This window comes from Onychostoma macrolepis, chromosome 08 (genome assembly GCF_012432095.1).
Source record: "Onychostoma macrolepis isolate SWU-2019 chromosome 08, ASM1243209v1, whole genome shotgun sequence".
NCBI lineage: Eukaryota > Metazoa > Chordata > Actinopteri > Cypriniformes > Cyprinidae > Onychostoma > Onychostoma macrolepis.
In genome coordinates, this window is record NC_081162.1 from 886,111 (window position 1) to 913,629 (window position 27,519).

At 42.2% G+C, this 27,519-nt stretch overlaps 1 protein-coding gene across 1 annotated transcript in view; it reads left to right on the plus strand.

The window, feature by feature from the left end:
- Nucleotides 1–27,519, plus strand: part of cacna2d3a (calcium channel, voltage-dependent, alpha 2/delta subunit 3a) — a 248,553-nt gene that overhangs the window by 55,697 nt on the left and 165,337 nt on the right. The window contains exons 5-8 of the mRNA XM_058785501.1: nt 9,404–9,566; nt 23,457–23,588; nt 27,041–27,101; nt 27,344–27,494. Of these exons, the coding sequence (XP_058641484.1) occupies nt 9,404–9,566; nt 23,457–23,588; nt 27,041–27,101; nt 27,344–27,494 (507 nt within the window). The remainder of the gene's footprint in view (nt 1–9,403; nt 9,567–23,456; nt 23,589–27,040; nt 27,102–27,343; nt 27,495–27,519) is intronic.

Below are 27,519 nucleotides of genomic sequence, written 5' to 3' on the forward strand. Positions count from 1 at the left end.
GCTAACAAAAGTCCAGCAGTATCAGAAAGATTCCCTCTCATTACATGTTCATAGCCCTACCATCTGCAGGGTTAAGAGGAATTCAAGCTACTGTAAAATATCTACAGAAACATCTCTTCTCTCAGTCATAAGAAAACACTAAGGACATCTGAGGACTAGTGTCCAGTGGAAGTTTAACTTGTTTAAACTAAAGTTTCTGCTGAATGGCCCCTATCAGAGTGCTGACTCTATTTCCTGAGCCTGTCAGCATATTCTTCTCTGTGCCACAGTCCCTTTACAAGCATCTGACACTTTATACACCACTCTGTACACTACTGTCAGAAGAATCCTTTTCCACTATAAAGAACCTTTCCTGCACTCGAAAGTTTCCATGGTTGTTAAAGGTTCTTAATGAAGCATTAGATGCCATAAAATAACTTATATTTTGTGTGGAAAGCCATCTCTTTAGTTTTCATAGGTACATATTAACATCTAAAAATATTTGCTTTTACATATGAAACTCATAAGCAACCTTCACATTTTTACAAATATTCTGAACGGAACAAAATCCACATGGGACTAAAAAGATAATTTATTTATGAAAATAAAGTATTCATAAATATTCATCTACAAAGATGTATAGTATATATAGAAATATTTTATGTTTGCAAACTGTCCATCTGCATATCAAAATGTACTAAATCCTTGAAGTTTAATGAGAACACGTTGGGAAATCCAACAAAATGAATTTTTATTTTTGGTATAGGATCTATAACACAATATTGTTTATTGGAAAGCTTATTTTGTGACAATACAGCAGTACTGAAAGAGAGTACAGTGAGTAGATGACAGCACTGCTGTAAATATAATACTGCTGAATTATTTATTAATAGCTCATCCAGTACACTGCAGTGCTAAAAATATGAACACTGTGACAGTGGAGAAGGGCAAAAGGGTTGTGTGTGCTAAAGCAAGTACTATATATTTGTGTTTATGAATGTGTAAATGTGCTATTAGCAATGTTTATCGGTGTGGCATTTTAACTTTAGGTGAATGGGAATGTTGGGGTGTATTCATTTGGATCTGTTTTTAAGGCATGTTCTCTATTGCAGCTTAAGACATCGCACATGCTGCTATCTGGTGTTCTGATAGTGCTGCCGTTTCTCAAATTTTGCTGCTCTTTTGTCTGAGTAACCTGAGAGAGCACAGTCTGTCCCCATATTCCCCAAATGTTTGGCATTTCTCCACTATCCCTGTCCACTATCTGTGATGCTAGGATGTTTGGTGGGGATTTCAGGGTTCAATATATTATTTCCATGTCTCTCACCTATTGTAATGTATTCCTAGATGTCCCCACAAGACTACATGACCGTATATATTTTTTATACTTTATTTTACTTTTATTAATCATCTTATTCATTGGTGTATTGTTCCTCTATCCTGCCCTGATTACTTGAAATGTATACCACCTTGTATACTTTTGCTCCTTACTAAAAGTATATAGTTTGCTGGTGATGGGATATTTTTGACAGTGTAGTAAAATGTTTGAGATTTTGTGTCTTGATAACACACCTCCTGACATGTACTGTTTGTATTTGTGTGCAAGTCTTTGCAGCTAGCTAAATTCAGTATGCTAACAGCAGCTAGCTTAATTCAGTGTGTAACGTTTTTAAGTGAAAGAGAACTGAGTTGACAGTTTCATCTGTGTGGGTTAAAGACACTAACATACAAAACAAGCACTTCCGTTCGCTTAAAGAGGAGACTGTTTGCAACCATCAAAAATGTCTCAGTGTTATGTATTTAACCCGGTTCCTTAAGAAGGGAATGAAATGCTGCGTCATGGTGTTGATGCTATGAGAACACCTTCAGTATGACTGATATCTGAGGCACGTATTGACGTCTTGACTGGCTATGGCAGTAATACGACAACAGTCATACTTTAAAAGAGACCCCACTGTAAAATGTTATCAGTTTCAAATTGTCTGAAGGAAGATGCACAGGCATGATTGAAGTTGGCAACACAATGCAACATCTCATTCCCTTCCCAGGGAACCGGGTTGTATGCATGTGTTCCCTTTCAAGGGAACTTGGTGCTGTGTCATGCCGTTGATGCTATAGGAATGTTAATATCAACTACGTCATACTGAATAAGTGCCTGCTTACCAGCTGTAAAATCAACTGTAGTCCCTAGTGAAAAAATAAATACCCCAACACTGGTAACACTTTATAATAACTGCACGCTATAAATCATTAGTTAAGCGTTAGTAAATATTCAATTCATCATTTATAAAGGATTGTCCCTACATTAATGGACAATTAGTAAGCAGTTTATAAATGCAGCTATAAATGCTTTGCTCTTGATTTATGAGCATATCTATAATGTGTTTAATAATTGTATTTTCATTATTTATTAATGGTCAATTTATCATTCCTAAATGAAGTATTACATTATTTAAAAAACAGTTATTTAGTTGTCATTAGTGGTAGGGTTGTGACGGTGAGGAAATTTTCTCACCGGTTAATCGACGTGTGACAACACCGGTAATACCGGTATCACCGTGGTGGTGGGGGGTCGTTTGAGTTTTCCCTCTTTTCCTCGCTTTCCTTCGGTTTTAAATAGCCTGTAAGCACCGTGCGCGTTTTACATTCACTTTCAAATTAGCGGCAATTCAGCGTCAGGCAGTTGTTTGTTTTTAGTTAATTTGAGTTTTCCCTCTTTTCCTCATTTTCCTTTGCTTAGCTTATAAAAGCTTGTGCGCATTTTACTTTCACTTTTAAATCAGCGGCAATTCGACAACAAAATACAACGTAGAACATAGAACTTTTATTAACAAAATAAATAAAAACACACCATGCAATATGCAATATAACGAATAACTTGCACAATGTTTAAATAGGTATACAAAACTAAAAATCAGTAAAGAATGAGGAACAAATAATTATGAAACGTAACGTTTATTAACAAAACGAATAAGAAAGTTTGGAGGCAAGGACGGCATACACCTTGATGTAAAATAATGAAAAAAAAAAAGAAAATAAAAATAAATAAATAAATACACAGTTTAAATAAAATAAAAATCAGCAGATACTGTGGAACCAAATAAATGAGAAACGATTGTTTTAAAAAAAAAAAAAAAAAAACTTCCATTATCATTTAGATTAATGGCAGAAGTCAACAGGCTTTTCAAAATCCAAAATATTTTTAAAACAGGCCCTTTCACATTTCGTTTTGAAACTCTTCCGCCATTGTCTTGTCTGTCTCACCTCACTCTCCTTGTCTTTTTCAACCTCACTCTTCTTGTCTTTTTCAACCTTCTTGTCAGTCAGCTCGACTCACTCCTCACGTGATAAATGAAATCTGGTCTGTGATGCGCGTGTCACGGTGAATGAGACAAAGGATTCAAGTGCGGATAATTCACAGCTTTATTGACTGAAGTCAAGACAAGCAAATGTAGTCCTCGGGAGGTTCGCTGGCCGGGTAGCACAGGGATCCAATGGGCAGCCTCGATGGAAGTGAAGATCATCAGCCGGAGAAGCGGAAGGTGAACTGGTCGGACAGAAACGGGAGTCAGGAGAACACGCCAGCCGAACCCAGGGATGAACTCTCAAAACGTCCGAAAAATAGTGCCCAACGAGCCTGCCTGGAGTTAAAATGTTTAGCAGACTGAATATATTCAAGGTTCTTATGGTCGGTCCAGACAATAAAAGGAACCCCCGAACCCTCGTCGTAATTTTGTTCAGCAGGGAATAAACGATGAGAAAGAAACGCACAGGGGTGCAGCTTGTCGTTCGAGACACTGCACCTACCCCCACCTCTGATGCGTCGACCTCCACCACGATCTGACGTGTGGGATCAGGGGCTTGGAGAATGGGAGCCGAAACGAAGTGACCTTTCAGTTTGGTGAATGCAGCCTCGGCTGCATTCGACCACCTGAACGTCGTCTTGGTGGAGGTCAAGGCAGTCAGAGGAGCGGCTAGTTGGCTGAAGTTGCGAATGAAACACCGGTAGAAATTAGCAAACCCAAGAAACCTCTGCAGGGCCTTGCGGGAATCAGGGGTTGGCCAATCTACCACAGCCTTAACCTTGTCAGGATCCATGCGAACCCCCTCCGGCGACACGATGAACCCCAGAAAAGGAACCGACTGTGCGTGAAATGCGCACTTCTCCACCTTGACAAAAAGCCCATTCTCTGGCAGCCTCTGGAGTACTCGCCTGAAATGTTGAACATGCTCCTGGAGAGAAGAAAAAAAAATCAATATGTCGTCCAGGTAGACATATATGAACTGATCGATCATATCTCTCAACACGTCATTGACAAGTGCTTGGAAGACTGCGGGGGAGTTGGATAGCCCAAACGGCATAACCAGATACTCAAAGTGCCCCCTGGGGGTATTAAACGCGGTCTTCCACTCATCCCCCCCTCTAATGCGGACCAAATGGTAAGCATTACATAAATCCAACTTGGTGAAGACTGAGGCTCCTTGCAACCGCTCGAAAGCTGAAGACATCAACGGCAAAGGATAGGTATTCTTAACCGTGATGCTGTTCAACCTCCGATAATCAATGCACGGTCGCAGGGGACCATCCTTCTTAGCAACAAAACCCTGCCCCCGCTGGAGAAGAAGAAGGGCGAATGATCCCCGCTGCTAGAGAATCAGAAATATATTTCTCCATGGCCTCCCTTTCAGGAGCAGTAAGCGAATATAACCTACCCTTAGGTGGAGAAGTACCTGGGACTAAATCTATGGCACAGTCGTAGGGACGATGTGGAGGAAGAGAAGCAGCCCTGGACTTACTAAACACCTCCTTCAGGTCGTGTTACTCCCTGGACACGTTAGACAGGTTCGCCACCTCATCCTGCAATGAAACACAAGAGACAGGGGAACAAGCAGACACAAGACACGAGGCATAACATCTCTCACTCCACGCCGTCACACAGTTCTATCTCCAGTTCACCGTAGGGCCAGGTTGGGTGAGCCAAGGATGGCCCAATACTATGGGGGCCAGAGGAGAGTCAGTGATATAAAACGTGATACGTTCAGAGTGATTGCCTGAGGTGACGAGAGTCAGTGTGGGCATGAAGTGAGTAATGCAGGGCAGCGATAATCCACTTAGTGCCCTGACAGAAATCTGTCGACCCAGAGGAATCATAGGAATGTGAAGGTGTCCGGCGAGAGCAGTGTCCATAAAATTACCTTCAGACCCGGAGTCGACGAGGGCGCTGCACTCATAGTCCTTTGCTGCCCATTGCAATCTCACCGGGAGGAGAGTACTAGATGAGGGTTTGTCCAACGAAGCTCCACCTGACAGTAACTTCAATTCTGCTGTCGGGTTCGATCTTTTACTGGACACTCCATCAGAAAATGTCCCGCAGCTCCGCAGTAAAGGCATAACCCTTGTCTCTTACGGCGATCTCTCTCCTCCTGGGAAAGCCGAGCTCTACCAATCTGCATGGGCTCAACGTCCGTAGAATGGCTGATCGCATTCTTGGCCTCAAAAAAAGACTCGGGAAGGCTCGCAAACAGCTGACTGTGAGCACGTCGATTTAGCTGTTGCAAACGTGAATCCACACGCAGCGCTAAAACCACGAGATCTTCAAAACTGTCCGGTAAGTCCAGCAGACAAATCTCCTTCTGAATGCGATCAGCCAGCCCATGCAGAAAAATGTCCCGCTGCGCCTCCTCGTTCCACCCACACTCCGCCGCCATGGTTCTGAATTCGATAGAGTAATCAGAGACCGACCGCTCACCATGGCGGAGATCAGCAAGTCTTCTGGCCGCCTCGCACCCAGTCATAGCGCGATCGAAAACGGACCTCATCTCTGTAGACAGGCGGTGGAACGAGGAGCAGCACGGATGTCGGTTCTCCCACACCGCCGTACCCCATAGCGCCGTCAGCAGTGTCAAAACGAATGCCACCCTTTTATGTCTCCATGGCGAACGTCAGTGACTGAAGTGAAAAGAACATAGAACACTTGGTCAAGAATGCCCTATACATGTTGGGTTCCCCATCACACCTCTCAGAAGTGGGTAAACGCGGCTCAGACTGGGTTAACTCAGGCACTGGTCTCAGGGGCATCGGCGGCATGGGTGGCGCAGCGGGTAGTCTCAGCTGTTGTAACTGTGTGGAGAGCTCGGACACCTGCGCTACCAGCTCTTGGACCGCCCGTCCAGTCATCCTAATCTGATCATCCTGATTATCCATACGAGAAGTAGTGTTACCCGGGAAGTGCTGAAGATCAGTTGCTTCCGCTGAATCCTGCATGGTCAGTTCCTAATGTCACGGTGAATGAGACAAAGGATTCAAGTGCGATTAATTCAGATTTCAGCTTTATTGACTGAAGTCAAGACAAGCAAATGTAATCCTCGGAAGGTTCGCTGGCCGGGTAGCGCAGGGATCCAATGGGAAGCCTCGATGGAAGTGAAGATCATCAGCCGGAGAAGCGAAAGGTGAACTGGTCGGACAGAAACGGGAGTCAGGAGAACACGCCAGCCGAACCCAGGGACAACAACAGAGGAACTGACGAAGACAAGACAGGTTAGCGTGCCATAAATAGCCAGAGAGATTACGAGCCACACCTGACTCCAATCAGCTCGCATCTCAGACACACCCACTATTTAAACACACACACACCACAAGCATGAATGAGGTAATGAATCCATGAAACGTGACAGCGCGACTGTCGTTCGATCGGCACGCTGCATTGAGCAGCCACATTCAGTTTTAATTGTAGTGTCATCTAACTGAACTAAATGATTTTTATTATTATATTAAAAATATAAATGCTGCGGTGGGCAAGTGACGTAACCGGTGTTGCGGCTTATCACCAGTATCACTGCCAACACCATCTATCGCAGCAAGCCTAATCAGTGGTTTAGTGGTTTAGTGGTTACACATTACTACTGTAATTCATGACTAATTCAGGTAGTTATAAAACATTTAGCAGTCGTCTGTAATGGAGTTGAGGCGGAAGCCAAAGTAGAATCCATATGCAGGGTTTATTAAACAGTTCCACAAATCCAAACTCAGTGTCAGCAAGGCAAGCGGTGAGGTCGATACACAAGGAGGCAGTCCAAACAGGCGAAAGTGCAATCCAAAAGAGAAGTCAAGAGACACAGGAAAACAGGTCATACACAGGAGAACTAGACAGTGATACAAACGCTTGGTAAGGCAGGGTAAACTGGCAATACTTCGCAAAGATGCAATGTGGTGGCCAGGTTAATATGGCCGCCAAACAGGAAGTAGCTGCAGAGGAAGAGCTCACAGTCAAAACTCAGGCGAGAGCTCCCTCTGCTGGCGTGGTGTTACATCGTCAGTTAACTATTTCCGTGAGCTCATCTAAAGTGAAGACTATTTATTCCTCGTAAAGCTTTTACAAAGGACATTTAAAGGGGTCATCAGATGCCCATTTTCCACAAGTTGATGTGATTCTTTAGGGTCACCCTTTTTCCCTGTTACCCTGTCAAAATCAGCTCTGTTTTCAGCAAGCCGTTTTAGTCCACGTTCCTTTAAATTCAATTCAATTCAATTCAAGTTTATTTGTAAAGTGCTTTTCACGATGCAAATCATTGCAAAGCAGCTTTACAGAAAATTAAAGTTTCTACATTATATTTAGTAATAGCTTATCAGTGGTGACTATCTCAAGTTGACGTCCATATGGCAGAAATGTACAGTATAAATCAAGCAGTTAGTTAATGTCATGTAATCAAACAGACGGTGAACACTATTAACAGCAATGATTATGTGTTGCGATCAAACGTATAGCAAAATTTGGTTGTTTTGTATGTTGTCTGAGGGTTGGCATCATCCGAAGTCTTAAATGATAAATTGATCACTAATAATTTATGAAAGTAGAATTATTAAAAAAACATTATAGATATGCTCATAAATCAAGAACAAAGCATTTATTGCTACATTTATAAAGTGCTTACTAATGTTTATTAATGTAGGGACAATGCTTTATAAATGATGAATTGACTATTACTAATGCTTAACTAATGATTCATAGCATGCCGTTATTATAAAGTGTTACCGACAGGGTAGAATGTTAGTAGAGGGTATTTTGATCCATCACAGAATCTTTTGAATCCATACACAAAAAGTATTTTATTGTGTTGTGATAAGCGAATGGAACTCATAAACTCATAAGCCCTCAGCGGAGCAGTTTTTACAGCATCACAATTCAAACTTATCAACCTTCACTGAAGTAGCAGTGATCACATCTCTTTGGGCCCTTTGAGGTCAAAGAGGCTTCTCATCGGCCACCAGCAACACAACAACTGCCTCTTTAACAGCACTGGCTCGGCTGGCAAAATCTGCATGTTCACCAATCTTTGGTGTGACTTGCCCTTCAACAGATGCTTAGTAGTATTAGGAGACACCACAACATGAAAGAAATCTGCAATTTGTAGAAGTTACTACACTTTTTCAGTATTTCCAATACTTCAAATAAAAAAAAATAAAAAGATCAAACTCCATTACTAACCTCTTCCACACGTAATGAAAATATCCAATCAAACACAAAGACTCATCAGAGTTGATAAAGTTGTACTGGATCCCCAGTTATTATGACCCTGTTTAGGGTGAAGTTAGTCACAGCATGTACTGTAGCAGTGATGTGGGACATCTGGTCTGGCCGCAGCTGGATCTGTAAGTTTCTTGTTTCACTGTCTCATCATGAGATAAGACTGCTATCCAACATTACACCCGAGACCTCAACCTTGGAACATGACAACCATTAAGATTATCGGTTGAATAATTAGTACCCCTGTTTTATCAGAATGCAGTAAAAGGAAATTACTAGGCATCCAAATATTGATATTATACTAAAATCTATCAACCTGGAAAAATGGAAACTTTTATTGTCCTGAGGAAATATAAGTCTAAGGATCATTATCATAACAATGAAAACTAACTTCATGTTTCCTGATAATGTCTTCCAGACATATTCTCTCTTTGCCCTCTTTGAACCAGTTCAGGCCTTCATTTCTATTTTACAAGAGCAAGCAAAAGCATGCACATCGATCTCAAATGGGTGCTCGACTAAAAAACAAGTAGAAACATCCTTCAAATGCAAAGTCGGCAACACAAAAGCTCCAAAAGTATCAAAAATTTATTTAAAAAAAAACTTTGCATTTGAAGGATATTTTACAAGTGAGAGAATTGACAGTGCATGGAGGTATGGAGTGATAAACAGTGAATGAACAATTTATTCACCTAAAAGATTTAAGGACTAACAGTTGTTCTCAACCAACACACTGCTGGGCCGCATTCAAATCCTGTGTCACTGAAGGAGGACAGTTGCTCTGCCAAAACAAAAGAAGTATTTCTGCATCTAGTTTTCACAGTGTCTTTTGAGTTTGATCAAGACAAAATTTGTGATGACCTATCTCTTAACATATCTTTCTCTCTCTTACCTGACAGTACGAGTACTTTAATGCAGTGCTGATCAATGAGATGGATGAGGAGGGCAGGAGTTTGGAGCTGGGTGGAGAATTCATTCTGCAGCCAAATGAACATTTCAACAATCTGTCTGTAAACCTCAGCCTCAGTGTCGTCCAGGTTCCAACTAACATGTACAACAAAGGTATGATCAGCACTGCATACGCTAGACACATCATCGCTTGTCACAGATGACATGCATGTTGATATTCTAGGTTTAATAGACATGTGTTCAGAAGTTAGTTCCAGTCCCCTAATTTGATTAGTCAAGAAGTTTCCAAATACTGCTGATATTTCATATAACAACACCGGAATGTTTCACTGTTTGTGATCATGTGAAGCTGCATCCCTCAGTGTTACTAGTCATAATTATCATTATGAATGAAATCTGCAGCTTAGCTTAAGTAAGAATTACATTTTAAGATACTAAATATTATTATGTCAACCGGAAACACACACTCCACCTCAAAAGATTAGCATTGGTGCCACAATACATTTTTGTAGTAATACAAAATATTATGGATCTCAGAAATGGATTTAAAATGTGTAGTCATTCTTCTGACTTGATCATTTTCATTCAGTGCAAATGCAAATCATTGAAGAAGTAAATGAATGTAAATGCACAACGTACAAGCAACTGGTGGAGAAGTGCCATTGTAGGATCTGTAATGCTATTTGTAATGCTATTATCAACACTTACAATTTCACTTGAAATCTAAAAATAAATGTTTTACTATTTCTAATTTTATTGTTACTAGTCAGAATAATATTTTGATATATCTTCAACTTTTATTTGACTGCTAGAAGTATAACTGTACTGTAATCCAAGCAGATCTAAAATTAGTTTTTGACTAGGCACAATCAAATGGTAGATATCTGCATGTTTTACATCATTTGATTTATTCTTATAAGGTCTCACATACTAAAGCAAAGAGTCCCACGAAGCCATGCTTTAGCTGTTCTTAATTCACTGTAAACCACCACTTTGCAGGGCTTGTTACTTTTAAATTATTTCATGAAAATATTTATTGTAAAATGTATTTTATTCATAAAATAAACACAGCAACAAAAATATAATGAAATTTTATACAGTAATACTGATGTAATGATGTTCTAGAGTACTTTACAATGGTTTTGAATGTGGCTTAACCAGTCATAATCAAAGACTGGCATGATCCATCATATAACAAATAATCTCACATAATAAAAATTTAATATTGAAAACAAAGGTTAACTTTTTGAGGAAGACTTCTCAATAATAATAATAATAATAATAATAATAATAAAAACTATATTCACTGTAAAAGTGTATTCAGAAGAAGGAGCATACCAAATCAAGCATAAGGGGCCCCAAGTGGAACCCAGAATGCATTGCACTACTTACACTTAAGGATTATTTCCTTTTCTTATGAATAAAGCACCACTTGGTCACTGAATAAGATTCTACTAAGAACTATCCCTCTCTCCTCTTTCATATGCAAATATGGACTCCAGGGTAGGACTCTTATCAATGGACTGCTCAGCTAGTGAATTATAATTTTGAGTGAGATTTTTTTATTTTTTTCTCTTTTTCTGTTTGTCTTAAAGCTGCAGTATGGAAGTTTTTTTTTATTTCATTTTTAGCTTGTACATAAAAATTAGTGTTCTAAAAACAGGATAGGACTTGTAAATGGTAGTGAAGCATCGCAACAAGTCACACTGTAGGTCACATGACCTAGTAGTTCAAATGCTGCTACAGGTGAAATAGCAGCACTCTTGGAAGGCCTCTCGTCCAATCAGATTCAAGGACCAGGACACACTGACTATGCCAGAGGTGAAAGAAAATACATAGCATGAGAAAGAAGGTCTTCGGTCTGAAAGTTGGCGCTTGAACCCAGACTTGACTTGAACCCAGTTAAGATGCCGTGGCAGGACCTTAAATTGGACCTCCGTGAAGTTGGCACCCCATAAAAAGAAATAATCACCAAAACTATGCCATTCGTTTGTGCTATGTTTGTGCTGATTTGTGCCACAAAAACTGGTTGATTTGTCCTGGTTTGGTTTTTGAGATATTAAACATTCTTTTTTTGACCGTGTGACGTCACTCTCCACCCCATGTTGCCCAAATCTCTCCAAATCAGCGCAGTTTGTTTGTGCTGGTTTGTGCCATTAAAACAAACGCTGTATCTATTTTCCTTCTTTAGATATAATCAAAATATTTTCGGGAGCTGTGACGTCACTCTCCACCCCAGTTCGTCTAAATCGCACAAAACTGGTGTCATTCATTTGTGCTTGATTTATGCTGTTGAAATAAACGTCAATATATATTTCCCCTTCTTAGAAATAACAAAAACAATTCTGGGCAGTGACGTCACTGTCCACCCCATGCTGTCCAAATCTCTCCAAACCGGTGCCGTTCGTTTGTGCTCGTTTGTGCTGCTAAACAAACCTGGTATCTCAGAGCCCTTCTTATATATAATGGGAAAAAAACTTGTTACGTAACTCTCCACCCCATATCGTCTAAATCGCTCCAAAAAGGTGCCATTAGTTTGTGCTCGATTTGTGCTGGTTTGTGCCGTGGAAAGAAACACAATAACTTATTCACTTCTTGAGAAATTATAAAATCTCTGGAGGAGAAGTGATGTCACGCAAGCCGTTCCCTATCTGTCGGTCATTACGAGTTATGTCGCCACGACATATGGGATTTACTTGGAAGCCCCAATCATCTCTGACTTAAGAGAAAACGCCAATGAATATTGGCTAGTGGATTTTGCATACCTGCGCCACTCCCTGTGCACACGGGTATAAATAGCGGCAGGTGCATCCACTCATTAGATTTTTGCTTCGGAGCCGAGTGGATGAACGTGTTGATCTCCACAAAGAGCCATTCAGCATCTGTCTGGAAGCTGTTCTGGTTGGCGTTATGGTATGGTCCCTGTCTGCAGCTATTCCCCTGGACACTTCAACTAAAAAGAGCAGATTTCCTAAAAGAGCAAATCACGGTCGGTTCGCGTCTTTTTAAAGACGCCGTTCCGGCTGTGTCCTCTTGGTTGTGGTCGTTTCTTAACCTCCGTCCACGGCCACGATCGTTGTCTTCAGTGTCTGGGCATCCAGCGCGCTGAAGCTGCGTTCGTGGATGGTTATGCATTCGCTCTGAGCGTGTAACCATGGCAGCGCTGCGATCGCGCCTCTCTCTCCTCATGGGGATGGGAGGGGCTCACTCTGTCACTACCCGTGCTGGCTTCTCTGCCACGAGCAGAGAACCATCGGCTAGTGCTCTAGGCGATCTGAGGGTTACAGTGAGAGCCTTTCCGCCGGTCCAGTCCCCACGGACCTCTCACTCCTCCCGCAGCAGCTGTTCTGTACGGCTCCCCGGTGATTCTGCTGTGCCGTCTCACGGCGTGCCCAGCGTTTCATTCGGTGCGCTGATAGAGGATCAGATGTTGATCGCAGCATCGGGGGATGGGCAATCGTCCTCTGAGGATGAAGATTCCGCCGCCGAATCGGACCCAGAGTTGACGGCCGTGCTTTCCCGGGCCGCTGCGAGCATCGGGCTGGAGGCGTGCACACCTCCTAGTCCTGAGCCCTCGCGGCGAGATGATTGGTTCCTCGGCACAGCCCATGGCTCACAACCACGCCCTGCCCCGGTTCCTTTCTTCCCGGAAGTGCATGAGGAGCTGACGAAGTCGTGGATGGCCCCTTTACGGCCAGAAGCGGCTCGTCTGTCTCCCCCATCCTCGCTACCCTCCATGGCGGGGCAGCTAGGGGGTACGTTGACATTTCCCAAGTGGAGAGTGCGTTTGCGGTGCACTTGTGCCCGCAAAACGCCGCCACTTGGAGGAATTGTCTCGTCTCCCGTCCAAAGCCTGTAGGTTTTGCAGGAACCTAAGGTTGATGCAGGAACTGCGCTCGGTGACTGACTGTGCCCTACGGGTGATGGAAGTCACAGCGCAGTCCCTCGGGAAGGCGATGTCCACACTTGGGGTCCAAGAGGGCCATCTATGGCTCAGCCTTGTTGAGAAGTGCGATGTCGACAGTGCGCTGTTCGCTGCTCTCGTCTCCCAGGCTGGACTGTTCGGCGACACTGTCGAGGACTGTGCCCAGCAGTTCTCGGCAGTACAGAAGCAGACTGAGGCCAATTGGGTAACAGGTAAGTAGCACATCTTGCCCCGGTGTGATGCACCGCTCTGCCGCAGGGCAAGCCCCAGTCTGCTTGTCCCCTGCTCCGGCCCGTGCTGAATCGTCCCATATGCCGGTACGTCGAGCCTCTTGCAGGAGTGCGGCGCCCCCCGAGTCCCAGTCAGCCCCTAATCGCCCAGATAGCCTGACACGGGCAACTCTGATGTTAACTGACTTGGAGGCAGCCACATCTGGCTGTAGATGTTTTGCCTGATGTATTAAGGATTGTGGTTGACTTTAAAGAGTTTGTTATTTCAGTTGTTTTATGTTATTATTATTTTTGTGTATTTTATGTTTGTATGTATGTATGGTTGTACTGCTGTCTTGGCCAGGACACTCTTGAAAAAGAGATTTTTAATCTCAATGAGTTTCATCCTGTTAAATAAAGGTAAAATAAAAATAAAATAAAATAAAATAACTCAGTGATGTGGGAAGCTGCTCTTTCTCAGGAAATGGCAGGGACAGCGCCGCTCCTTCCCCCGGAGGAGGGCCGGGTGGAAAATCTCTGGTTCTGTTCCGCCGCTGGCCGGTACCCACATGGTCAAAAGAAAGAGCAATTTCCTTTTCCTCCGGGTTTTCAGCTCCACGGGCCGACAGTGTGCGACGGGTTGCCTCCTCACTCTCGCCCACGACCCATCTTGCCAGTGGCCAAGAGAGTGCGGTTCAGGGGACGCAGTGCCTCCCCACGCACCTCTAGCCATTCCCTTCTGGGACCCAGGGAGTTTTGCGAGGATGCCTCAGAACGCACAGCCTTCTGTACCATCCAGCTCTACTCCCTTTCGCTGCACCACCGCAGGTACGTCGATCGTGCCATTGGAGCCACTTGCACGGCGTCTGGAGGCGTGGCTCACGCTGCCCAGCTCGTCTCGTTGGCTCACGCGCATGATTCGACTCGGCTAAGCGATTCAGTTCGCCAGGCGACCTCCCAAGTTCAGCTGCGTTCTCGAGACTTCAGTGGTAGCTCGGAACGCTCCTGTCTTGCGTGAGGAGATTGCTGTCCTCCTAGCAAATGATGCAATCGAGCCGGTCCCTCCAGCCGAGATGAGGCAAGGGTTTTACAGCCCTTACTTCATCGTACCCAGGAAAGACGGTGGTTTTCGACCAATCCTGGACCAGTGAGTCTTGAACCGGGCCATGCACAGGCTCCCGTTCAAGATGCTGACGAACAGGCGCATATCAAATGCATCCAGCCCCAGGATTGGTTTGCAACAATCGACCTGAAGGACGCTTACTTTTATGGTTCGATCCTTCCGCGACACAGACCCTTCCTACGGTTTGCGTTTGAGGGTCGGGCATGGCAGTACAGGGTCCTCCCCTTCGGGCTGTCCCTGTCCCCCCCGTGTCTTCGCGAAGGCATGGAGGGCGCCCTTGCCCCGCTACGGGAAGTGGGCAGCAGGATCCTCAACTATCTCGAGCATGGCCCACGTGCGAGAACAGTTGTGTGATCACAGGGAACCAGTGCTTCAGCACTCAGCCAGTTGGGGCTTCGGGTCAACTGGGAAAAGAGCAAGCTCTCCCCTGTGCAGAGAATCTCTTTTCTCAGTGTGGAGTTAGACTCGGTGAGTATGACGGCGCGCCTCTCGGAGGACCGCGCCCAGTCAGTGCTGAACTGCCTGAGTTCCTTCAGAGGCAGGACTGTGGTTCCGCTGAAACAGTTTCAGAGGCTCCTGGGGCATATGGCATCCGCAGCCGCAGTCACGCTGCTCAGGTTGCTTCATATGAGACCACTTCAGCACTGGTTGCACTCCCAAGTCACGAGGTGGGCATGGTGTCGCGGTACACTTCGTGTGAACATCACACAGGAGTGTCGCTGCTTCTTCAGCCCCTGGACGGACCTTGCCTTTCTACGGGCCGGGGTGCCCCTAGAACAAGTGTCCTGGCATGGCGTTGTCGCGACGTATGCCTCCAGTACGGGTTGGGGCGCTACATGCAACGGGCAGGCAGCCTCGACTGCTTTGGCACATCAACTGCCTAGAGTTGTTTGCAATGCATCTGGCCTTGCGGCAGTTCTGGCCACTGCTGCTCGGCAAGCACGTGTTGGTCCGTACGGACAACACTGCGACTGTATCGTATATCAACCGATTGGGAGGTGTATGATCACGTCGCATGTCACAGCTCGCCCGCCTTCTCCTCCTCTGGAGTCAGACGCGGCTCAAGTCGCTGCCTGCTGTCCATATTCCGGGGGAGCTCAATCGTGCGGCCGACGCGCTCTCACGACAGCTCACGTTCCCTGGAGAATGGCGACTCCATCCCGAGATGATCCGGCTGATCTGGAGTCGATTCGGGGAAACTCAGGTAGACCTGTTTGCTTCCTGCGAGTCCTCCCACTGCCAGCTGTATTACTCCCTGACCGAGGCCCCCCTCGGCACGGACGCACTGGCACACAGCTGGCCTCGGGCTCTACGCAAGTATGCGTTTCCCCCAGTGAGCCTGCTTGCACAGACACTGTGCAAGGTCAGGGAAGACGAGGAGCAGGTCCTGCTGGTCGCGCCGTACTGACCCACCCGGACCTGGTTTCCCGAACTCATACTCCTTGCGACAGCTCTTCCCTGGCGCATTCCTCTGAGGAAGGACCTCCTTTCTCAGGGGCTTGGCACCATATGGCACCTGCGTCCAGATCTGTGGAACCTCCACGTGTGGCTCCTGGACGGGATGCGGCAGACTTGAGCGGTCTCTCACAGACTGTGGTAGAGACCATCACTCAGGCTAGAGCTCCTTCAACATGCAAGCCTATGCACTGAAGTGGAGTCTGTTCGCGAACTGGTGTTCTTCTCGCTAAGAAGACCCCCGAAGATGCACGATTGGAGTAGTGCTTTCTTTCCTGCAAGAAAGGTTGGTGCGTAGGCTGTCACCCTCCACCTTGAAGGTGTAAATGGCTGCTATTGGCTGGTCCCTGGGAAAGCACGATCTCGTCGTGAGGTTTCTGAGGGGTGCCAGGAGGTTTAACCCTCCTAGGCCACCCCTGATGCCCCCCTGGGATCTCTCTATTGTCCTGGCTGGGCTTCAGAGGGGTCCCTTTGAGCCGCTGGACTCAGTTGAGCTTAAGTTCCTGTCTGCTAAGACAGCGCTCCTGACCGCGCTCACTTCCATCAAGAGGGTCGGGGACCTCCAAGCATTTTCGGTGAGCGAAGAGTGCCTTGTGTTCGGGCCGGTCTACTCTCACGTTGTCCTGAGACCCCGGCCTGGATACGTGCCTAAGGTTCCCACCATGCCCTTCCGCGATCAGGTGGTGAACCTGCAAGCACTGCCCTCGGAGGAGGCAGATCCAGCCTTGGCGTTGCTGTGTCCCGTAAGAGCGTTGCGCATATACGTGGACCGCACCCAGAGCTTTAGAAGCTCTGAGCAGCTCTTTGTCTGGGAAGGTTACAACCTTTCGCATGGAATTTGTCTGTCACGCGCTCGCTTGTCAGCATCTGCATGCCACAAGGTTGTGATGGGGTTCAGGTTATGGAGCTTTCCATAGGACCCCTATGTCGTCACGACATAACTCGTAGTGACCGACAGATAGGGAATGTCTCGGTTATGTACGTAACCCTCGTTCCCTGATGGAGGGAACGGAGATGTTATGTCCCCATGCCACAATCTCGAACCATCGCTGGTTGCCAGGGACTCGTTCTCGGCTCCTCAGCGTAAAACCTAATGAGTGGATGCACCTGCTGCCTATTTATACCCGTGTGCACGGGGAGTGGTGCAGGTATGCAAAATCCACTAGCCAATATTCATTGCCGTTTTCTCTTAAGTCAGAGATGATTGGGGCTTCCAAGTAAATCCCCTATGTCATCACGACATAACGTCTCCGTTCCCTCCATCAGGGAACGAGGGTTACGTACGTAACCGAGACGTTCTCCATCCATCTCTTCTACATACCTGTCACGCTCTTTAGTTGCTTGCGCGGTGCTGGTTTTTACTATTTTCATTTTTTTTAATTTTTTTTTATTTTACTTAATTTAATTTTTTTAAATAAATATACTTTAAAAAAGCATGTGTACAGCACAATACAATTTACAGGATACTTTAAATACAAGACATGTCAAGAAAGTCAAACTTTTTTTTTATTAATTTTTTAAAATAATTTTGGAAATCAAGAAAATATCTCATGTGCATGTCCTAATTATCCTCCACTGGTCATTATGCCATGACATAAAAGAGGCTTATATGCACAGCAATGTACATTTTATGGCAATAAAATCATGTCATTGATCATACTTTTTCATTAATGGTCTGATTAAGTTCACAAAATGATTCTTAGTACAGCTTACTCTGGCTAATCTATTTTTTTTTTCTGAACTCACTGAATTGATATGATCCATATTATTGGATGGATATATTAACAGAAAATAATTGTTATGAATAATTGTTCTTCAAATGACATCTGCTAGCCATTAGTAGCAATATCTAAACATGGAAAATACCGAATTGATGACGGATGAAACTTGCATGATTATAACTTACACATAAAATAAGTTTTTGGCCTAAATAATTTGGCATTACATTAAAATAATTCCTGTTTTAATTAGATGCCAAGGAAACCAGCTTGTGAAAGTGATGACATCATCAAAGTCATCAGTGCTGCAAAGGAACAGATTATTATAGGACGGAATATAGCAGTCCCCTCAGAGAAGGTGTGGGCAGATTTAAGCCAACAACTGAACAACAAAGTTTCAGCAAAGAATCTTTATACTTTTGTCAAGACAAACAGGCACAATATCTGGCAAATCCTGGAGCTATGTGCAATAAATACAAATATCCAAGATCAAGATCCAAACCCTGACAGCTCACAAGAAAGCTCAGCAGATTTACATTCACCAGAGTCAAAGGCAGACACACATCAGCAAAGGCAATGTTATGATATTGAGTTTGAGGTCAGTCTCTCTCATCAAAGATGGACAGAAATCTGGCCTGAAAATGTTGCTTACAATGACAAATCACTCAACGCATGTAAAAGGGAATACACCATCCTGAAATGTGGGGCATGGACACATGTCTTGTACGAGGAGATATGGAAAAATATCAAAACCTCATGCAGAATTTTTTTTTCCAAATGTTGCATCTCACTACATCGATATACAGTAATTGGGCACTGCACAGAATGTGATGCACAACTGTCTATAACAGCTGAGATGCCAGCAGCTAATGAACCAGTTGTGCTTAAATGTACAATCCACAATGTTGATGGCAGTCTCCATACTGGCAAAGCAAAACGCAAGTTATCGGGAGATCTGAGAACACGTGTATCTAAAGAGCTCTGGGAAGATCGAAAACAAGCACACGTATGGCGAGCAGCTGAGGCTTACAGAATGATGGATGTTGGTGATCCAGAGCCTAACCACCTACCAAACCTGGCAACATTAAAAAAAGCCAAACAAGAGATGGGTGACAAAGAGCTTGGCAACAAAGACCCAATCATGTCATTGCATCTACTAAAATACAGCGTACCCCACAATGGAAGCATTCATGACATAGTTTTGATAGTTTTTTTTTTGCCATTACTGGGCTCCATCCCAGATGCAAGTTTTTCAAATGAAATCCAAGCACTCTGGTTCCATTGTGAGTTTTGATGCAACAGGTTCAAGTGTGAAACGATTGAGAAGACCCTGTGGCAATTCTGGGCATGTCTTCCTATGTCAAGGAGTTTTGTGTTCACAGGGAAATCATATTCCAGTAGTGCAAATGCTAACAGAGAACCACACCATCAATTATATAGCCAATTGGTTTAATGAATGGCAACGCGCAGGTGCTGTTGTGCCCAAAGAAGCAGTCTGTGATTTCTCCTTGGCTTTGCTTGGAGCATTGGTTAAGGCCTTCACTCCTTACCCAGACCTGAAAACCTGCATCAGTCAGTGCTTTGGAGTGCTGACGAAGAAGCCTGAAGACACACAGCTTCCACCTTGCTTAATCAGAGTAGATTTGGCACACTGCATTAAGCTCATCAGCCGGTGGGAATGCTTAAGACAAAAAGGAAACAGAGTTAGAGAGTTCTATCTACGAGCTATGGCACAACTTTTACAATCTGATTCACTGGAAGAAGCAAGGGAGCTGATTCATTTAATTTCAGTTGTTGCCTTCAGCGAATCAGAAGAAAATTATGACAAAGGTTTACCTGTTGTCTCAGAAACTTGCAAAGCTGGAGTTGAGGAGGCTCTGCACACAGATCTAAAAACATGGGTCACAGAAATCTGTGAAAACAGTCATAAGATTGCGGCACATCATGGTGAAAGAGACAATCTGCATTTCCTTCCAGAACTTGTCCCAAATATCATAAGAATGGCATGCTACCTCCCTCTTTGGGCAGCTGTGATGGTTCCACATTTCAAAAGTGTACACAACACAGCAAAATCTGCAAATGTTAAGGCTGAATATAAAAATATAAAACATGGTCTCTTCAAACATGAAAGCCTCCCCATCCGAATGGACCGGTTTGTCATACGCCACCTTGATTTTCTTGAGGGCAACATGAGGCTTTCATCTGCAACAGTGAAGAAAACAGAGCACACTGAGACATTTAAGACACAGGAGACTGAGCCAAAACCTGGTCGCAGTGAGCAGGATGCAGAGGTTAAGCAACAATCCGTAGAAGAAGACCCTGTTGAAAACTGAAAAAGCCTTGGTGTACCTCCAAAAAAACGACTGTCCTACTTGACCCATTGCTCTGAGTGGTTATATGCAGACATAAACCTGAAAAGAAAAAAGACAAAAATTAATATCTCGAAGAATGGCAACTACCAGGTTAAAACACCCATTGCAATTGACAAAATGCTTGTAAGTGTAAAGAATACCTATGCCTTTGACTCCTTTTGCCAGTGCCTTTGCTTTGCTTTCTGTGACAGTGGATCATTCTGCCATTATCTTGACAAAGAGCACAAAAAAAAAAAAGAAATATTTCATTTTGTGAAGACCATTGTCACAAAAGGAGCTGGAAGAGATGCTTACGCAAAGAGGGCAAAAATGCTGCTGGAAATATTTCAATGTGTTCACCTAAAATCAGGTGTGAGGCAGGTCAGTGCAGATTGCAATGTTGCTAACATAATCACATTAACAATGAAACAAGTACCAAGTGCAACAATTACGACTGAATGCTCTTCTCCACACTGCAGTCGAAATACAAAATCTTCAAGAAACATCTGGTGAACTGAAGAGTCTCCAAGCAGCACTGGAAGATGCACTACACCTCAACAGGTCCAAGTGTCTGAAGCCACTGAAATCACCCCAAGAGTTTCCAGATAGCTGGAAAACAAAGGATATTTCATCAATGAAATTCCTCTGCAATGGCTCAGTCACACACAGCTGCATCACTGGACCACTACTGTGCATTGAAACAAGTGCAGATACAAACCATCCACTGTCCGAAATCCCTGTGACCATGGAGATGGACAACCATTTGTTCACTCTGAGAGGGGTCGTTGCATTCACTCCAGGACCTACAAGGGAATCTCTTGGACATTACGTGGCATACTGCAGAAGAACCTCTCTTGGCTGGGAGAAATATGATGACCTCTGTGACCGTGTCACAACAGTCTCTGCAAAACCCAAAAACAACCTCATGTCACACTGTTCACAAAGGAGGACTAAAATATTTGGATAATGAATATCTTGGACTGGTCTCTGAAGAAATTAGTTCATATTACAAGAATAGTCCATAGCAAAACATTTTTTTCTGATAACATCCTTAACAGAAATTTTTTCTAGTTGATCTGTTCTTTAATTGACATATCAGTTTAAACACTTCCATTGTTCTTTAAAATTAATTTTAATTTGTAATTAATTTGTGCATTCACCACAGTAATTGTTCTGTCATTGATGTTATACAGTTTTCATCTTTGCACTTAAAAGGAAACCAATTTTGGGATACGTTATCTGTTCTTTTTTCCATGTTTAAATGATAATGCATTATGCTACATTCTGTATGAAACCTCCAATACTGTTAATGTGTTGAATTAACAAATACATAACTAGCAACATTATTTGACCTTAATTTTTCACATTGTTACCCTGCTGAGGAAAAAAAAAATACAAAAGGAGTTATTTTAAAGAATGATTTTGTCCCCATAATAAAAGTAAAGAGAGACCAAAACATAGCTTGATTTTTGGAGCGCTTTTCTACTGTATGGACATTCTTCAAAATATCTCATTTTGTGTTGCTGGGAACAAAGAAATTCACATATATTTTAGGATGACATGAGGGCAAGTATATAATGACAGAATTCTCATTGTTGGGGAAATCTCTTCCTTTAACTGGTCTGTCGGTACAATGTAATGTTGGCAAGGTTAATCATGCTGACAACAAACCGGAACACTATCAAGTCGACAGGTAATTAAAACAATTCTTCCAGGTATTGCTTTAAAAATATTTTGAACAAAAAGAAACACACCTCACCTGTCCTTGCTTGCTTGCTTCACTGGTTATGTATCTTCTTCAGAGAAAAATATGCCATAGTTGTCTTTGTATCTTGCAGAATGTTTATGCTTCTATTATTTTATCATTTTAGTAAAGCAATAGGCAAACATTTAAAACAAATCTACCTGACAACACTTTAATAAGGCTTCATAGGCTATCATTCAAGCAAACAGATATTAACACAGTAAATTAAACTAGAGTAATCCGTCAGATAAAGTTAGACTAAGAAAGAAAGAAAGTTGAATAATGATAACAGAGATTAAATATTTGTTTCAACGATACACCTCATCACAAACAAACGAAGGGTGTTATAGTGAGTAACAATAGTTTAAACACTGTGACGCGCAATGTGAATAAATGTGATAAACGTCAACAAATACTGACCACCTTCGTTCGATTTTAAGCTTGATTAAATCACTGACGATCTTTGTCCAATGACAGAAACCAGCACCGCGCGAGCAACTAAAGAGCGTGACAGGTATGTAGAAGAGATGGATGGAGAACGGCTTGCGTGACATCACTTCTCCTCCAGAGATTTTATAATTTCTCAAGAAGTGAATAAGTTATTGTGTTTCTTTCCACAGCACAAACCAGCACAAATCGAGCACAAACGAACGGCACCAGTTTGGAGAGATTTGAACGGCATGCAGTGGAGAGTGACGTCACTGCCCAGAATTGTTTTTGTTATTTCTAAGAAGGGGAAATATATTTGAAATTTATTTCAACAGCACAAATCGGCAGAAATCTAGCACAAATTAATGACACCAGTTTTGTGCGATTTAGACGAACTGGGGTGGAGAGTGACGTCACAGCTCCCGAAAATATTTTGGTTATATCTAAAGAAGGAAAATAGATACAGCGTTTGTTTTAACGGCACAAACCAGCACAGACCCATCACAAACAAACTGCGCTGATTTGGAGCGATTTGGGCAACATGGGGTGGAGAGTGTCGGTCACATGGTCAAAAAAAGAGTGTTTAATATCTCAAAAACCAAACCAGCACAAACGTTCGTTTTTGCGGCACAAATCAGCGCAAAAGTAGCACAAACGAATGGCATAGTTTTGGTGATTATTTCTTTTTATGGGGTGCCAACTTCACGGTTTAAATTGGTAGTTTGTGCTCGAAAACCCTGTGTGTGGCTGAACTATAGCAGTAATGTGGGCCAAAATTCCTGCACAGTGCTGTAAAAGACTGTTCCCCAATTATCAGAAGTGTTTGTTTACAGTAATTGCTGCTAAATGTATCCCAAACAGATTTCAAGTTTGGTATGTGTTGGATACTTTTACCATATACTTCAAGACTGGATAGCAGCTCCCAGATTTCATATAAACACAGTATATATCCGATATTGTGTTTTCAAAATACTTATTGATACCGATTTACTGTGAATTTACTGTAAAAAATAAAAATACTATATATATATATATATATATATATATATATATATATAATTATTTTTTACATGTTAAAAATGTTTGCAGACTCAGCCATAGTGAATGGGGTGTACTGGTCAGAGGCACTCAATACGGTGTTTGTGGACAACTTTAAAAGAGACCCTTCTCTCATATGGCAGTACTTTGGTAGCGCCAAAGGTTTCTTCAGACAGTATCCAGGTGAGTTTTCAGTGTTTTTTTTTTTTTTTTGTCCTTTTCTTATTTCTTACAGGCTGGCAGGGTTTAAAAAGTACTGCCAATTTACTTGGCTGGAGTGAGATTTTGATGACATAGGCTGAATCAATCAGATGGCACTATTTGAGGATCCAACAATTAATTTTTATTGAATTTGTTCTTTACACTGTAAGTTATCCAGTTCTTTAAGCTTAAAGGGATAGTTCACCCAAAAATGAAAATCAGCTGTTAATTTACTCACCCTCAGGCCATCCAAGATGTGGGTGACTTTTTGTCTTCGGTAGAACAGTAAAGTCATTTGATTCAGATGTGTCCCATTAATTACCCTTGTTTGTATTTGTATTTAAGCCCCGGTCTGTTCTGTCTTTGGCTGTCCAGCACACCGTTATGTTGTGTTTTCCCTCGCCCTTCTGCTCATGTTCTAAGTTTATTCATTAAATGAAGTGAGTTTGAACTGCACATCCTGTCTTTGCCTTCATTACTGCAACACCGTGACACCATACTAATTCTGAAAATGCAAGTCAGCGGCTATTGACAATTGATCGTTAAGAAAAAAAGCATATACAGGCAATACAAAATTAATATCAGTGGCTCCTGATGATGTTGTAGTCTGAAGATGGTCTGTGCAAGAAACTGAAAATTATTTACAACATTATTACCTGTATTCCATAGCCTCAGGCAAACAGGGAAGTCTGATTCTTTTCCACAAGCTGCTTCTTTCGGACAGATCATTCCAACGAACTGGTTTAAATAGCCAATTCAACAGTTCTGTTAGGTTTACTGTAATGAAGGATCCAAAAGCAGGGAGATGCTCAAATACAGGTTTATTTTAACAAAAGCCTTAACAAGATGCACAGTCCATTTACCAGAAAATACAGACAAGTTTATGTAATGCCCTCAATAATGATGTGAAATAGATGTTTTACATGACTAAAGCATATAAGGTGAATACATTTAGTCTTAACTCATCTTTTTACATAAACCATGAGAAACCATAAAAACCTTTTTCGCCCCTTTATTCAAGTGCTCATTTCATGCATGGCTGTATCAGTAGCTTGTCAGTTCTTTGGTACAAGACGGAACTGCAGACCGTTTGCCTGAGGCTATGGATTATGGGTAATAATGTTGTAAATAATAATCAGTGTCTTGCACAGACAGATTGTCTCGTTTCATAAGACTTTTTATATACTGTATTGTCAGGAGCCAGAGGTATTAATTTTGTATTTTTGCTAAATACTCCCCTTTTTTATTCTCCAAAATGGGCAGCCACTGAATTGCATTCTATGAATCACCAAGAAGCACATTTTCAGATAAAAATCTTCTTTACTGTTCTACTAAAGAAAAAAAGTCACCTAAAAATCTTGGATGGCTTGATGGTGAGTAAGATAACAGCAAATTTTCTTTTTTTGGGTAAACTTCCTTTAATGTTGTATTAGATGCACTTTCTAGTCAACATTGGTTAGTTAAATGTTAACAGGCCAGAGGTAGAATGTTCTGCAGAAAAGCATCCGCTCCTCTAAACACAGTTACATGTAAATGTAAGGAACTTTATTAAGATGTTTTTAATCATACAAGTACGTTTTTCACTTATGTAAGTGAAGATAGAGGTTCTTCATTCCACAGTGCACATATTCAATTAATCGACCATGAAATTATGCCTGCCAAAATGAAATTCCCAAACACTGTCTTCCCGCTGGTGTTCATATTCGTCATCTAATACTGTACAGCGAGCTCTGTAGTAGTCACTTTGTGAAATGCAGGAAGACCTTTGATTGGTGTAGAATACTGCTACTTTAGACCAGACCATTCAAGAATGTGTGTTTTGTCCAATCAAGTCCTATGCATCTGGAGAAATACTATGTGTAAATGTATTGAATGATTGATTGATTTTTTTTCTTTGCCTTTTTATTGCATTGTCTTGTAATATTGCTGTCTCTATAGCACACACATAAACAACATCACGTCATGCAGCTGTGGTTAAAAATCGGTAACACTTTATTTTAGGGTCTCTTAACTAGTTGCTTATTAGCATGCATATTACTAGAATGTTAGCCATTTATTAGTAGTAATTAATCACATATTAATGCCTTATTCTACATAACCTTAATCTACATTCCTAATCCTACCCAATACCTATACTTAACAACTACCGTACTAACTATTAGAGCAAATTAGGAATTTATTGAGGGAAAAGTCGTGGTTAATAGTAAATAAGTGTTCCTTATTCTAAAATGTTACCTAGAAATCATTGGAGAACCTTTTCTCTTACCACTAAGTTTCACCGTCCATGTTTTGATTTGAAAGCAGACAGTGTGATTAATATTCAAGAGCCCATAGCTAAACTACTTCAGGTATTATTTGAAACTGCTTCATAAAAGGCTGATGAGATTTAAAATGCGTACTGGCTAAAATAGCCTGGTACAATCAATTTATGCAATTTATCAGTTTTAATTAGTCTGCCTGGAAACAAAATTATATTTAAAAGGAACCAGGCTGCTCCAGTGAGTGCTTTGGAGCTGGATTTTTTTTAACTCCGCTCCAATTTGTTTTCTCACTTATGTCTGTGGAAATGATTGGTCCTTATTAGCGATACACCAGTGCACCAGTGCAGTCAATAAAAGTAATAATCGGCTCTATTAGACATCGGCTAATTTAATGATAACAGCTTGTGATCAAAGTTGATTATGTCCTTCCATCAAATAGGGGCAGAAATAAAAAGGCATAAGAGAGTTACAATTTGTGCAGTAAGGGAAATGTCTCTAGTGTAGAATTAGACTTGAAAATGAAAAACAAAACTCAAATTTAAATAATGAGAAAAGACAAAATTAAACATATCAAGCGACACAAAATTAATACCCCGTGAGTCCTAATTATATATTGAGGTCTTTTGAAGCAAAATGATCGATCTGTACAAGAAACTGAACATTATTTACAAATTTATTATCTGTAATCCAGAGCCGATTGTTATGGTGTATCTGATCCTTTTCTGCATCATGGTACTCAGGCATGTACACACAGTTTTTCTAATTCATCAACATGAGGGGATAGCCCTTAAAAATAATCTGCTCCATTGTCCTACATACTCCTCGAAGTGCCACTAACCTCATTACTGTCACACACATTGAAAAAACCACCCCAAAAAACACAACAAGATATTTATTTTTGGGTGAATTGTCCCTTTAATTGTTTTGCTCTTACATTGATAGATGGCCTTACTGTTACCAGTCTAGATTTTTAGCTAGGAACATTCCAGTTATTATCTCAGAATTCAATATTATGTGATACAATGTTCTTGTCCACTGCTCTGCTTGTTTAATGTTTATTTAGGCAATTGCAGTTGACAAGCTGGCTATTCTGTGCATAGAGAAATTGCATACCTACTGTCGTATGTCACAGTTAAGTAATACGCCAATTTAGACAATCTTCTATCTTCACAGGTATAAAGTGGACACCTGATGAACATGGGGTTCTAGAATTCGACTGTCGAAATCGAAAATGGTAAGTGATTATTTACCTTCAGTTATGAGCTACTAACATCAAGCCAACGATGAATATGTATACCACTTATCAATAAAACAACTTATGGATTTAAATTCATTAATTTGTACAAGTGACGAAGTATCAATTCATGTCTTTTTAACATTTAATCTCTTAGATATGAAATTCTGGTATAAACTGATCCATACTCATTGTCAACACAATTATCTTATCATACTCTCCTGACATCTGTGTATTTACAGGTATATCCAGGCTGCTACATCTCCTAAAGATGTGGTCATTTTGGTGGATGTGAGTGGCAGTATGAAGGGGCTACGGCTGACCATAGCTCGACAGACTGTCTCCTCTATATTGGATACACTTGGGGATGATGACTTTTTTAACATTATTGCTGTAAGTTTAATCAAAGCGAATATTT